General features: G+C 35.1%; 2 protein-coding genes across 2 annotated transcripts; both read left to right on the forward strand.

Moving 5' to 3' along the window:
• Positions 1–131: 131 nt before the first annotated feature.
• On the forward strand, positions 132–7797 carry LOC127799348 (lipoyl synthase, chloroplastic). Its single transcript, XM_052333298.1, has 6 exons — positions 132–1148; positions 3203–3293; positions 3389–3546; positions 6196–6367; positions 6747–6857; positions 7325–7797. Exons 1-6 carry the CDS (start codon positions 415–417, stop codon positions 7400–7402), a joined length of 1344 nt encoding a protein of 447 aa, XP_052189258.1. The 5' UTR covers positions 132–414; the 3' UTR covers positions 7403–7797.
• A 2242-nt stretch (positions 7798–10039) lies between these two features.
• On the forward strand, positions 10040–14243 carry LOC127799349 (ribosomal RNA-processing protein 8). The gene is made up of 9 exons (XM_052333300.1): positions 10040–10322; positions 10442–10503; positions 10632–10683; positions 12337–12451; positions 12567–12661; positions 13394–13500; positions 13586–13700; positions 13783–13827; positions 13922–14243. Exons 1-9 carry the CDS (start codon positions 10113–10115, stop codon positions 13991–13993), a joined length of 873 nt encoding a protein of 290 aa, XP_052189260.1. The 5' UTR covers positions 10040–10112; the 3' UTR covers positions 13994–14243.
• Positions 14244–15618: the final 1375 nt, after the last annotated feature.

The following is a 15618-nucleotide window of genomic DNA, read 5'->3' on the forward strand; positions in this document are numbered from 1 at the left end:
TAATTTTATTTAACTATAAAATATTTTTAATTTTAAATAAAATTATTATAAATATATATATATCATATTAATTTATAAAAATTATTTATGAATTTGACCACTCCATGCTTTGTCTCACGTAAAGTAAGAGGAGATTGATTTTTGGTACTTGCTGGTAGTTGAGCGGCCGATGCTCCAAGAATTCATTGATTGAAAGCTCGGGGGGCGGACATATCAAGAGAAGGCCATGGATGACGTTCAAGGGAGAAGATTACCCGCCTCAAACTGTTCCTTCTTCCTTCTCTCTTCACTCTGTTTGATTGATTAGAGCAGGGAATTGTTTCTACCCCTCTTTGTTAGCCTTTGCAATCCACATTCAATCTCCCATCACAGCTTCTGGATCAAATTACTCCCCCAATTCATTGTTGTTGGAAGATGATTCATCAGTGCCTGTGCACCAAACCTTCAATTTCCTACTCTTCATCTTCGTTTTGTTCTGGTGCTTCCATCTCGATTCGAGCTCCGGGGCCTCTTAATTATCATCATTACAGTCGTCGTCATGATAATTTCGGGTTCAGTAATTGCGTTAGTTTGTCATCTTCGACAATTGGTAGGGTTAGTGGTATTAGGTGCGAATCTGTGAGTACATCATCATCATCATCATCATCTTCTTCTTCTTCTTTTCATTCTTCTACTGCAAGAAGGAATGTTAAGGGCGAAATTGACGGAGTGAGACCATTAATGTCTTCAACATCGGAGGCAGCAGTTACATCAGCTGCTGCTGCGGCGGATTCTGGCGGCGGCGGCGGCGTCCCGTTAAAGTCCCTGGAGAAACAGGGCGGCAGCCTAGGACCCTATACGGGGAGGGATCCGAATGTGAAGAAGCCAGGATGGTTGAGGCAGAGAGCTCCGCAAGGGGAGAGGTTTGAGGAGGTGAAGGACTCCTTGTCTCGTTTGAATCTCCACACGGTCTGCCAAGAGGCTCAATGCCCTAACATTGGAGAGTGTTGGAATGGAGGGGAAGATGGTATAGCCACTGCAACAATCATGCTTCTTGGTGATACTTGCACCCGTGGCTGTAGATTCTGCGCCGTGAAAACCAGTAGGAATCCTGCCCCGCCTGATCCAATGGAGCCACAGAACACTGCTGAGGCTATTGCTAGTTGGGGGTATGTTTTTCCAACTCCTCTTTTTTTGAGCGAATGAATGTTTTTTTAGTCCTTGTTTTGGGTGTCAATCTATTGGAATGGTTCCATTCTCTTTGACATCAGGTTTAACTTTCTATTATATAGAAATTCGTTAATTTGCTTGAATGTTGCCATTTAAAGATGGTCATCTATTGGAATTTAAGCCTAAAAAGCCATTGACATATGAAGTTTGGTTTTTCTTCCCAGGAGGTGATGATTATAGTATTTAGACGCTCTAACAAAAGGTGAATGTTCAACAATTTTAACTTCAATGACTGACGAACAGTCTTTTGTGATTTGTCAATAAATAGGGGAAAGGTTGTCCAAATTAAATTGTTTGAGGCATAGAGCCAAGGAAATAATGAAAACAGGAGCTAATGGAGCACGTAGAACCAAAACAAAATAAACTATTCTTCCTTCATAACTTTGCTACACAAGCACTTAGGAATTTGAAGATGTTACTGTAAGATTGTATCATTGTGTATAAGGCTCTGTATCAGCATACAAACGGTTCTTCCAACTGTCAAAATTCAAAGGTGCAAGAGATCTGCCATATGTACATTTTAAAACTTTTTAATTCATTTTCATTTTTTTTTGGCATTAAATTAGTGATGATGACTCATTAACTTGGTTGAATTCAAATTAAAAGAGAATATTGATGCTGTTTCAAGAACACATTTTCCTGTTCCATAAGAAATATGTGAACCAACAAGAATTATATGGTGGTAGTGGCACCTAGATTCAGCACAGTTTCCTTAAAGTAAGATACATCATTCTGCTGTTTCAGAAACAGATTGGTTTTAAATCTTCTGTATTAGTTTCGATAAAGGCAAAAACTTGCTTTGTATATTCCCTCTAGCATTGCCTCTGGATGAATGGAGTTGGAATTTGGGACATACTATTCTCAGCTCAGCATTAAACAATTTGGTTGAAATCCTGAACAGGTATACTTTTTTCAGCTAGAAATCCCAAGGATAATTTGGTTTTATTTAAACTATAGTTTCAGTAAGAACAAATTTTCTTTTAGCAAGTTAGTGCGTGTAAATAGCCACAATTTAGCAACAGATAACCATCAATAATGTAGCTGGACTTAATGAATCTATCCATATAGAATCTTCATTATTTGTCGTGTTTTAGAGGAACTTCTCATTCTACCAAGCATATCCATTTAGGTTACAGAAAATGCTGGGATAACTCACTGGTGAACTGACTATTTGTTTGAGGTCATAATAACAAGTAACAATGGAGGCTCTCTACCTCCCCCCGGGTGGGCGGAGATGAGGACCATGAGGTGATGCCCAGCCAAGCAAAAGACAACAATTCCAACAGATCAAGCCAACCTGCTGCTAAAAGACGTCTTTTATAAACAAAGGAGCAACCTTCAATATGATATTTGGTCACAAAGGAGCAACCTTACCATTGCTATTAAGGCTCACCCATAAAAGATTTCTCTCTAGTAATTAGGCTCTTTTCTTTGTGAGGACTAGGAGAGGATCGTCTCTGTGCTCAGCTTGCCCTTGCTTTCCAAGAGGTTGCTTCTACAACTTGAACCTTAGACCTTCCAGTCATAAAGGAATAAACTTACCATTGCTACCAAGTCTTGCTCATGGTAGAGCAAAATCATAATTAAAAGAAAAAAAAAAGAGCCAAAAGGTCAGTTTTCCTCCATGTATGATACACCAATGGTCAGTTTAGTACTTACACATTTTCTTTTCTTTCTCTGGCCAAAATTTTCACCAATGCCCAAGTAACAAAATTTGACCAGTCAACAACTTGCTTGCATTTGTTATACCGCAACTGCTTTCACACTGGAATTTAGTTCCTTATGTAGCATGGTTATAAGCAAAATAATTTATGGTTCAGATGTTATTCCATTCTCCTCAGAAATATTAACATGCTCTCTCTCTTAACAGAAGATGGTAAATTAACTACCAACCACTAGTTGAGTTTTTTATGTTAGTTTCTCATTTCGTTGGATAGAAATATTCATTTTCAAGTATAATCATATTTTTTTTCTTCTCTAATCTATTTTATAGTGTGGATTATATTGTCCTCACAAGCGTTGACCGTGATGATCTACCTGATGGTGGGAGTGGACATTTTGCTGAAACTGTCAAAGCCATGAAGGTATGTGTATTTCTGAACTGAAATTTAATTGCTAAAGTTCTGCATTTCAGCTTGACATAAAACAATCTGAATTTCATCTATTCCTTGCTTGGCAGAAACTCAAACCTGATATCATGGTTGAGTGCCTGACTTCTGATTTTCGGGGTGACTTGAATGCTGTTGCTACTCTTGTACACTCTGGATTAGATGTTTTTGCCCACAACATTGAAACTGTGAGACGGCTCCAGCGTATTGTTAGAGATCCAAGGGCTGGGTTAGTTTTATGAAAGCCATCTCTCTCTCTCTCCCCTACCTGCAGTAATAATTTAGCTGTACTTATTATAACCATGTGTCGATGTATACAATCAAGCTTCATTATTATTCAATACACATTTTAACCTAAGGCAGATTTTTCTTGAGTTGCTTTATCTTAACAAATCACATACCAGATGATCCAATGAGTAATGCCATTTCTTCAACCAATATTTTCTACAGGGCTTCCTTTTAAAGTTGCGATCATTAACTTTTTCTTTAATGGTTTTACTGTTCTTTTGTGAATTCTGAATATAGATCCCCCTGCAATTGCATTATTCATCATGGATTTCTTATAGTCTTCTCACATAGGTTTCTTTTCTTTTCTTTTTGAAGCATGTATACTTGTAATGCAGAGCATGCTAGGAAAGGGAAAGGACAGGCAGTCAAAGAGTATAATGTTCTAGGAAAGGCTAAGTTACAAATTATTTTTTGATCTACTTGGAACCTTGTAGTTGAATTCAAGGGTTACTCAATCTTTATTTTGTGTTTTCACCCATTCACCACTTTTAAAAGTTCCAACATCAGAAGCTTTTTATCATTGCATGCCATTGTTAATCTTTTATTCAGTTTTATAGTTAAGGAGTAGTTCGGTGGTTAGAAAATCTTCTGGAAGTCAACTTTTTATGGGTCCATAGGTCTTAATGTAGTTGGAATTTAGTAGATCTAGATATTTGCAGCTGAAGATTCAAAGTTTCTGTTCTTGGGTCTCAATTATTGAACAATTAGGAGAGTTGGCCTTTCAAGTACAAGTATCATGCTTCAATTAAATAATTAGTATTTAGGTTATATATTGGCAAATATAGTTCAGTTCTTATCAGGTGGACTTAATGGGAAAAATTTCTTGCTTCACATTTACTGTTCACTGCAACCAAAGAGTCCCCATTAATCTGTAAAGCCACTCATGGAGCCATTGTCAGCCTTAAAACCACTCATTTGGTCTGTTTTAACTTTACCAAATAATAGAGTAGATATGGTGGCCAAGGGAAATTAAGTCCACAACAGCTTTTCTAGATATGCTTAGCCATTACCACTATTTTGTTATTGTTACTATTATTATTATTACTACTGTCAGTCACCAAATTATGGGTCAAGAATTCTACAATGCCTTCTTTAGTAAGGGAGAGTTTTCATCCCTTGAAAAACCTCATGGAGATGAAGGGCACCCCCCCGCCAAGTTCTTTTTGTTTTTTCATAGAAAGATCAGAGTGGTTCTTATTAAAGATAAAATGCGTGGGACACAATTAAACTGGTTTGAACATGTGAGAAAAAAACCAATAGAGGCCCCTATGAGGAGAGCTCTTAGCAAAAGAGCAGATGAAGACCAAGAAAACCGTGATAAACTTAGATATGATATGAGTTATAAAAGCCTTATTGAAGATATGGCTATAGATAGGGATTATTGGTGAGTTGGAATTTGTATAGCTCACCCACCAATGTATAATGCTTGATATGTTACTGTTGTTTGGACCACTTCTTTTAGTCCGTTCTCACATGATTTAACAGAATGGTACCTAATTTGTGAGGAATTGGAAATCAGTTAACTGCGTCCTTCATTGCCTCATTGCCCAAGAGGTTTGGAATTTTATTTTCCCAGATGGTGTATGGTGAGTGATGTGGGCCTCAATTTTAGATTTTTTGTACTCTTGGGATCAAGATCCTGACCATAGATAGGAATGATTGGTGAACTAGAATTCATATAGTTGACTTCACCTAGTAGAATTAAGTTTTGATATGTTGTTGGTGTTTGGGTTTTCCTAGGGTTGTCGTATGAGATGTACTTGACCACCACTTTTTTCAGGTTTTGTGGTGCATCTGGAGTGAAAATAGGAGAGTGCTGCACGGCATACAGAGTTCAATTCATTGTTTGAAAGGAACCATTATCTCTTTTCTATGTTGAGAGATGACGTTCTTTCATTTTTCTTTCTGGTGCAGTTCTTAGATAAGTTACTTTTGCTTTTACATTTGTAGAAATTTGCTTCTTTTTATCTTGTTTTCTATATGGATAAACAAGCACAAAACATCTAAGAAGGTGCTTAATTTTGTTGGACTGCGTTGGATACCAACACTCAATATAGGCTTCTAAACATTTGTAGACACTTACCAAACATATCATATTATTCTATAATCTATGGCTTCGTTGATTCACCTATGCAAATTACACGAGATGAATTATTTGGAATTTGCAGCAAGAGGTTTGAATTGGCATTGGTCAACATTTTATTTTACATTTAATTAGTCAGTTGTTGCTAATAATTAGTATTTGTGATTTTCCATGAAAGATTAGTTTACTTAAAAACATATCAGGAACTTTTGCTGGTGTCTGCCTCTTAATTGCAGCAAAGACAATCAAGGGCAAATAATTTTGGGTTCTTATAAAATTACCACCTAGGATTTGTTTGTCTTTAATTTACATATTCTTCTTCTTAGTTTTACAGTAACCCTGATTAAGTTGCTTTTGGTTTGTGCATATACTCAACAATGGTCACAAAGAAACAATCACAATATATCTGAGAAGGAAATGTCACTTAGTCCTGAAATAATATCAAAATTTACCATGCAACGAATTGGTTTTCTACTATCCATTAAGCACTTTATTTGGATGATACAGATATGAACAGAGCTTATCTGTTCTGAAACATGCCAAGCATAGTAAGGAGGGAATGATCACAAAATCTTCCATAATGTTGGGCCTTGGCGAAACTGATGATGAGATTAAGGAAACGATGGCCGATTTAAGAGCCATTGATGTCGACATTCTGACACTTGGCCAGTATTTACAGGTGAGATAATACCTAACTCCTTACTGCAATTGCTTGTCATGCATATCAAGCTCTCTCATCTTATGGGGGGTTAAAATGGATTTGGACTTCTGCATTCCAGGAGTTTATAAAGAGATGGTGGGTGGCCTTAAAAATTTTGCATGTGCTTCATGTTGTATAGCTACGTATGCATGGTTATAGCTAGGAATATAGGTAGATCTAAAATTAACTCAAGGTTGATCACTTTGTCAGCCTGAGTTGAGTACCGCTTTGGCTGAATGGTGAATACAAGGTTCATAAAGCTGGCACCTAACAGATTGCCCTTTGTCTTTGTTAGATGCACTGGCAGTCATCAACTTTGAGGACATTAAGATTGACAAGTGTTTGTTTTTTTGTGCAGCCAACTCCATTACATCTAACTGTTAAAGAGTATGTTACCCCTGAGAAATTTGCCTTCTGGAAAGAGTTTGGAGAATCTATGGGTTTCCGCTACGTGGCCAGTGGACCGCTGGTAAATTTCTGACCTATTTTTGTTTTTTAACTAACAAGCAATCATCTTGAGTTCCTACTTGCTCTAGAAGTATCAATGGTCACCTTTACTGGTTGAACCAGATACATCTCTCAAACTCAAATCCATCAGGTCAAAGAAATGAATTCTGGAAAAATGACAAATCGTTGGGGATGTAAATAAGTTCTAATGGCCTTACAGAAGTAAAATCACAGATAGAAATGATTGACAAGTTATAATTCATTTAGTAGACCCCATACAATGAGATACAGGTTTGATACATTATAGTTTTTCACGAGCCTGATCATGACTAGACTGGATAAAATTTGTGTCATAAAAGAGAGTCAGAACTCATCTGTTTTCTGGCCAAATTGGAAGGAACTATTCGATTTACTTATGTGAAACTTTTAAAGCCTGCATTTTATTTCCTTACAAGCCTCTCCAAGGCCCTAACCCATCGACTCTTTCAGGTTCGATCATCATATAGGGCAGGCGAGCTCTTTGTCCAGACAATGGTGAAAGAAAGGTCCAGAAAAACCTCTAAATAGTTTGGTCGGATTTCTTGGAGGTAATATGCCCAGTTTGGTGAGTGTTGGGAGTTAGTTTCAGCCAATAGAAAGCAACTAGAATTGACTTCAAAATTGTTAAAAGAGTATAAGCAGTTGAGGAATCATCTTCAAAAGGTGGCCCCAAAAACATTTGGAAGGTTAAAAATTTGTGTAAAAGCATGCATGCAGAGAACATTCATATTTGCCAAATTATTTCATTCCAAACAACAGTTGCCTTTGTATCTTTTAATCAGGTTTTTGTTTTATCCATTGGCTGACAATTACATACTTTCCTGTCCTCCATTTTTGCAGCTTATCTTGTTGTCTTGTCTTGTTTGCACGGTTCAATCACATGAATTTTTATTCTTTTCTCAGTGAACTTGCTTTTTTTTTTTTTTTTGTTTAAATCTCTGTTAAACTTAATTTGGCTTGTTAATTACCTCTTAATGTTTAACGTTTGTCATAACGCCACATCAGTTGTGTTCAGAAATCAAATGTTAGCTGCATCCTCTTGCATGAGCAATGCATGACACAATTATGACTGATGGTTCAAAAAGTCACGGAAGTGAGTTGCTTGCTTTGAGAGGGACAGAGAGGGTCTTATGTTAATATATATAAATGCATGTAGTAGAGGCATAATATCATAGCATCTAGAGATGGCCAATTTTTTTGCTCGTTTCGATGGCTGGGTATTTGACAAATTTAATTCATTTGGAGCAACTAATGGACTTGAAATATTTTTCTCAATGGGTTAGGTATGGAAGGTGATTGATGGGTGGGTACAAGGCCTTTTATGATTTACATCTAGTCTAACAATCTCTCAATGAAAAAGCCAGTTATTCAGGTCTGGACTATGGAGTGTGGACATGTGAGGGGAATAGGAATAGGAATAGGATGGCAATGAGTAAATGAGGATTTAAGTGCATTATTTCATGGATTCCAGCTTGGGTATACAAACAAGAGCAAGAATGGAATGCCAACCCAAAAAATGAGACAAAAGGATACTAGTCTATTTTCATTCCTAAAAACAAATTCCAAACATTATATGGTCAATTATTAATAATAAATTTCAAAATTAGTAAAATTTTATTGTCTTTTTGTTAATGATTACTTATTTTTTAATGTTAATAAAATGATTTGAATATGTGAAGATAGATATTTAAGATAAGACGAGATCAAAAGTTATTTGACTAGAGTCAGATCGAAGAATCTTTGTTTAATTTTCAACTAGAGTAAGGGTAGAAATAATATTTAATATTCTCATATATTGTCTTAAATCCTACTTTAAAATTATATTTTTATAAATATATATATACACATTATCTATTTTATTAAACACAAAAAAAAAAAAAAAATATTACCTAACTTTTCTAGATATATATATAAGTATAAGTATAAATATAAATATAAATATAATACATTTTATTAACTAAGCAAGTAAGTCATTGTGAAGGTATGAGCCATCATCTCTAAGGTGAATTTTAAATTATTATTTTTTATTAAAAATAAAAATGTGTACAAATATGATATGAAATATTTTTTTTTATTAACAATAAAACTTTTTATTTTTTTTGTGGATTGGGATTTGGGGTACCTCAACCCTACATCACGCCTTGTTAGGGTGGAAATGAGGTGAAAACTTTTGCCCCATTAAAGTACATGACGAGGCATAAGACGAGATATTAGAGTCAAGAGTCAAAAATAGGACAATCATGTCTTATCCTTTTGACAATAAAAATTCATAAAATACTATTTTGAGCCTATTTATGTGCCTCTTGTATAAATAGGAAACACAAAAAATATGAAAAAAAAAATCATGATTCATTCAGCTCAAAAGATTACTCATTCGTGCCTACTTTACATGATTTTGAGGTGTATAATGGTCAATATTAGTAGTTCATAAAGTATTTTTTTAAATCAAATAGTTAATAGGAGTCTAATTATCTTTCAAATTATAATTAAATTATTTTGTGCTTGAAACTACTCAAATCATAATTTAACTATTTGGATAATTTAAAAAAAAACTATTACATAATGGTAATTAACGTGCATGTATGTTACAGATAAATATAGAATGTAAGACTATTAATTGTCAATATGCATACAAAAATTATTCAATCATATTTAAGAAGTATGCTATAAAGAATTTTGGATAATTTTTAAAATGATTAAATCATAAGTGATCACTAATTTTGTAAAATTATAATTTAATAGTTTAAACGATTTGATTTGATGAGTCTGAATGTTATAATTTTTTTGTAGTTCACCCCTTATGGATGATTTGTCGATAAGTGCCAAATATAATTTTTTTTTTATTTTGGATCATGCTATTAGTGTCTCTTAAACTATATAATATATCACAAATGATAAAAATACCTCTCGTGTCTCACACCTTAAATTGGGAGATATTTCAAATATTTTAATTATATTATGCAGGTCAACGGTAGCCATAATATATTAATAGCATTTTCCTATTATTTTGCTCCTAGCGTTAGCCCAATCTCCAAGAACATATTTAGGCCCGTAGGCTGCACTAGTGATCATTTAGCCCAAAAAACTTACCCGGGCCTCTCGGCCCATTATTTGGGCCAACTGTCCACTGTCGGCTTTAGGCTAGGCCCATCTTCGGTCGGTTTCATTTACTTCCGCCGGGAATCTTTGCAGCCCTGATCTGATCATCATCTTCAATCGTTGTTTGCCAATCGGAGCGATGACGGCGACGGCAGAGGAGAAGAGATCGGAACGAAAACGAAAAAGGTCGAGGCATCGCAAGAGTTCGACTGAAGAACCTGTTTCTATCGATCCGAAGCACACCAATGATCGTAAAAGCTCGGTAAACATCGAAGGCGAAGGACACTCTGCTGCCCATTGCCGTTCGATTTCGCTCGGAGACTCCAAATCCTCCGCTTTTCTCGACAAGGTTCTTCTGTTTCTCTTTCTCAATTTTGATGTGCTTCGGTATATGCAGTTGAATTTTGGACTCTTGCTTCAGTGCATTAACTAATGAGTGTTGGTTTGAGGATGTTGTATGTTTTGCAGATGAGAGCAAGGTTATCGGGAGGCCATTTTCGGATGATTAACGAGAAGCTCTATACCTGCACGTATGTTTACTTCTGTTGTTCTGTTATTCTGACCGTGTTTGTACCTTTGTGCTTACTCCTTCATGGATGGGTAATTTCTAGTATCTATATATATGCTCTTCAAATTTCTTTCTCTCATTCTTCTGCAGCGGGGATGAAGCGCTTAACTATTTTAAAGAAGATCCAACGTTGTTTAATATGGTGAGAATTTTTTGTTTAATTATTTGCATTTGGTTGCCGTTACATTTGCTAATGTGATCATTGAATTATAAGACGTCGAGACGGAAAAACAGAAAATTTGAGCTTCTGAGACATTACACATTGGTCTGTTTGTGCATATACTTCATATTTTCTACAACTCATTATTGAAGGACTTCACTTCAAGCATTTCACCTATATTTTAACACTATGAAACTTCACTTCTCACTATTTATTAACAATAACATCTAATGTCAAATACTGGAAGATGCTCATCCTCTAACCCTTTTAAGCTACATGAATGGGCTTGCAATTACTAATATACAACAAACTGTGGAAGACTACATCCGTATACTAAGGCTCATAGAGAACTTTAAACTCACAAATGTTTTAGTTTCCTCTCGACATGTAGGATTCTTTAGTTCAATGTGTTGTGTTTTTTTTTTTATCCATAAAACTGATTAATTTTTTCAGTGCCTTCAACTATCATGTTTTCTGTTTCTGACATGCAGTGAATTGACATGTTATGTTTCACTTTCAAGAACCCTAATATTTTGTTTGTGCTGAGTGTTTTTGCATGAAGAATTACTACTTAATGTGTATATCAACTCCTGACTTCTGCTTAATTCCAGAGTCAAATAGGAATGTATACGTCAATGTATTCCTTTTGTTTTGAGTTTGGTACTGTTTCTTAATAAGTGGACCAAGTACAAGCATAACAGGTAAAATCAGGATAATTGGATATCATTGAAAGTTGTACATCTTTTTGTTTACTTTTGAGTGGAAGAGATCCTTGAAAGTTGTTAGGCATCTTGACTGGATGCTTCTCTTGTGATTGATCTATTTTCTTTGCCAATCAATTGGCTTCAAAACAACATGTTCATTCTTATACTTAAGAAATTTACCCAGTTTTTAATTTTCCTTTAACTAAACAGTAATTTAAGCATGCCACATTTATGTTAACCACAATTTTTTCCTCATGATATAGGCGATTAACTGTAACATCTGACCTGACAGACTGGAAGATCCTTAATCTCTATCTCATTTGCCATCACATCAAAGGACTTCTGCATAAAACAACAGATGTGACAGTACCAGAAAATTAAGTCCAAATGAAGTCATAAAATTTGACTCAAAACTAGAGTTCTGGTGTGTAATGATTTTGCCAGGTACAGCAAGTACATCCGATGTAATGAGCTCTTATAATTGCTTAATGCAATATATGTGATGTTATATCAAACAAAGGAGCACGTACTTCATGCAAAGACCATAAATATAGATATGAAATCTGATTGGATTTTTTTGATTTTTACTTATACATTGGAACTTAATTCAAACCTCAATATCCGACACACGAATTTTATTGTAGAGCTATATGATGACTAGATTTTGAGATTCCTATGGTCTCCAAGGTTGATAAATATTCTCCCACCCACTTAAAAGATCTCGAATTAGAGATCTATATCCTGACAATCCCAAGAATGGGGCTTGTTTTGAGTAGGGATTGCCATATTATCTTAGTTACTCTTTACTCCTATTTGTTCTTCCTGCAACTTTGTTTATACCATTGATTGCTGTAAAACATTATTACTAAAATACTGCCAGCTTATTCTATGTTTCAATATTCTGCATTGTAACTTATGTTTACTTGACCAGTATCATACAGGATATCAGGAGCAAATGTCACATTGGCCGGAGCAACCGGTTAATATTATTGCAAAATGGCTGAAGGATCACAGCCCATCATTAGTTGTGGCTGATTTTGGCTGTGGTAAGAATGTAAAACCTTGAAATTAGAAATTTTCTGAATATATACCATCAAATATGAGTTCTTAGTTTGTCTTTTGGGTATGATCTCATTGTCATCATATTCCATTGTATTACAGGGGATGCACGCCTTGCAAAAAATGTCAAGAATAAAGTCTTCTCTTTAGATCTTGTCTCGAACGATCCATCAGTAATTGAGTGTGATATGTCACATGTACATCTTCCTTTACAAGCTTTGATTATGACATATGCATGTCCTTTTTTTAAATGGTTTTATTCCACTTTTTCTCTCACTTTGATTCTGGCCTGTAACTTCTAACTATATATTAAAAGAAGTAGATTCTTGTATTCTGTCCCCAGTGCAAAGATCTTCGAAGTGTGGATTGTATTGTATATAATTTTGAGATTGCAAGTAAATTTTATTCAGCATGAGATGGGAATTTAATTGAAATATCTAAATCCTATTTTCATGATACTGAACCCTTTTAACTTCCCTGGTGAAAATGTGTTTTAATTTACAATTGTCTGTCAAAAAGATATAGTTTGGGCATCAAAGAGATTAGATTCAATCTTTTTGAATGATGCAAGCGAACTTCTCTTTATGATATAAGGAATGGTCAAACTGGGGGGCAGGTCAAAGTTGCTTTCAGCTTCCACTGTAAAGAACACATTACATTATTTTTTTTCTAAGTGTTAGCTTGTGGTTATCATTGTGGGCTCTTATAGTTGTTTTGACCCCCCAACCTTGGTGGTTGACACTTAACAGTAAGCTCTGACATATGGGATTTTCCCTACTTGAGCACAGCTGCAATCATTTTACTGTTTTCTTTCCCGACATATCCGAGTTTATTGAAGCAAAACTGATCTTTATAATGTAAGGACATTTTTTTCATTAATGCTTCGTTCTAAGATTGTTTTTCTTAAATAATTGTGCTTTTGACTGCAGACGCCCCTTGACACCTCGTTTATAGATGTTGCAGTCTTCTGCCTGTCTCTGATGGGCACAAACTACCCAAATTACCTTCAAGAAGCACACAGAGTTCTTAAGCCATCGTATGCATGTGAATTTGGTAGCTGTACATATCTTTTTGTCTGATTTTTCCAGCTCATAATTTGAGAGCATGATGACCATTTGCAGTGGGTGGCTCTTGATAGCAGAAGTGAAGAGCAGGTTTGATCCAAATACGGGAGGGGCAGACCCGAATAAGTTCTTAAAAGCAATCTGTGCAATGGGGTTTACCCTTGCGTCAAAGGTAACATATTTATTCTCACATATTGTCCCTTCAAAAAATGATCTCCCGTTTACCTTTGTTAACACACGACAAACATGTGCAGGATTTCTCCAACAAAATGTTTATATTATTGTACTTCAAGAAAAAGGTTTGATAGCTTTACACCAATTTGCTAACAAGATGACAATAAGTCATTTGCTTGCTTATTCAAGCTACATCACTAATTGTTTTTATCTGTGTAGGAGAAGCCATCCACCAAGTGGAAGGAAATTGAATGGCCTGAGCTGAAGCCATGTTTGTACAAGCGTCGTTGAACCCTAAAACTATCTGCTTGTCATTGTTGTGAACATGCACGAAGGTTGAAGCTCATTACCTGGTACTTACTTTAGGGTGTAGAGTTTTTTCTTATGCCCTGTTCTGAGGAAGACTAATGGTTAATGAAACTACTGGAAGTGGATGCATCTAACGTTATATACATGTTGAGAGGCCAAGAACTAAATTGCCTGTATATCGATGTTAAGAAGTCTGAGAAAGTAGAAGAATAAAAGAAGCAAATTAAGCTCATGTTGTGGTACTATGGTGGCATGGCATTATTCATTAACAGGAAGTAATCTGGAAAATAAAAGTCATCAGAACTTCCATTAAACAATATATGCAAGATAATTCCACACCACATGTCAAAAATCAAGCCTTCACATGATCATCCAATCTCGTAAGATTGCTCAAAGAAATTGATACAATACAGTGCCTTGTCCTTGCTAGGGAAGACATAATTATAATGCAAGTTGCATAAATAAACAAAACTTGATGATACTCATAACACAACAAATCAAGAATAAATCGCAAATTATATACCAAGTACCAAGAAAGAGCCTCATTTACTTCTCAATTAAAACTTCCACAGATGCTCATTTAAGTCATCAATTTTTCTTAAAATTCTAACTTTTAATTTTAATGAATCTAATGAATCAAGAAAGAAGGAAGAAAACAATAGTCTATCACCCAATCTTACTTTCCAGGAATAATCCAAAATTTTATAAAGCATTGAGAATATGTTTTCCCTGGTTCAAAATAGGATATTCAATACACATAGCATCACAAACACTCAAGAGGATTGAAGCCTCCCAAATCCCAATCACATCCTCCAATCCATGCATAATTCTTTTATGGATTGTGTGTCAGCAAGTCACCATTCCCTTTCATTTATTTTATTGTGTTTCAAGAAGGATCAATTGCCTGATAATTTATCTTTCATTACACATTTTCTTGAATTATTTAGACAAATATTCACATCATCAGTTTATCTTCAAGGTCTTGACATTTCTTTTTAACTAATTCTCAACCTGATTGCAAAATAGTTTAAAGCAATATGTTGCCTCGGATTTATGGAAGTTAATTAGGTAGGTATGATAAAAGAGTATGAAATAATCTATAAAAGTAATGAAACATGAGGTCCATTCCTCACCCTCACATTCATCAAACCACAAAAATGTTTGAATAGATAAAGTTGGAAAGCTTGTTCGACTTTTGTCCCCTTTCGAATGGTTCTGTTGTTGTTTTTCTAACCAAATAATATTCACATATCAGTAAGTCAACTTTAGTGAGTGATCTCAGTAGATTTTCTCCAACTAACATGTTCATTCTGTCTTATCCAATGTGATATAGTCTAGTATACTAAACATTTTCATCTACATTTGCGTCACTAGAACTAGAGAGAAGTGAAAAACAATAATAATTATTATTATTATTGAGAACCACCATAAGTAGTATCCAAAATAATAAAATCAACTATTGGAAGGTCTAGCTACCTCCAAAGTGCTTATCCTCCAATTCAATGTGATCTACAACATCATCAAAAGTTTTGAGTGATTCATTGTGAGTCAAATTCACTTTTACATGTCCTCATAAATTCGGGAGAAATTTAATTATAGTTTAAACA

The sequence above is a fragment of the Diospyros lotus genome, chromosome 4 (assembly GCF_014633365.1).
Source record: "Diospyros lotus cultivar Yz01 chromosome 4, ASM1463336v1, whole genome shotgun sequence".
Classification (NCBI taxonomy): domain Eukaryota; kingdom Viridiplantae; phylum Streptophyta; class Magnoliopsida; order Ericales; family Ebenaceae; genus Diospyros; species Diospyros lotus.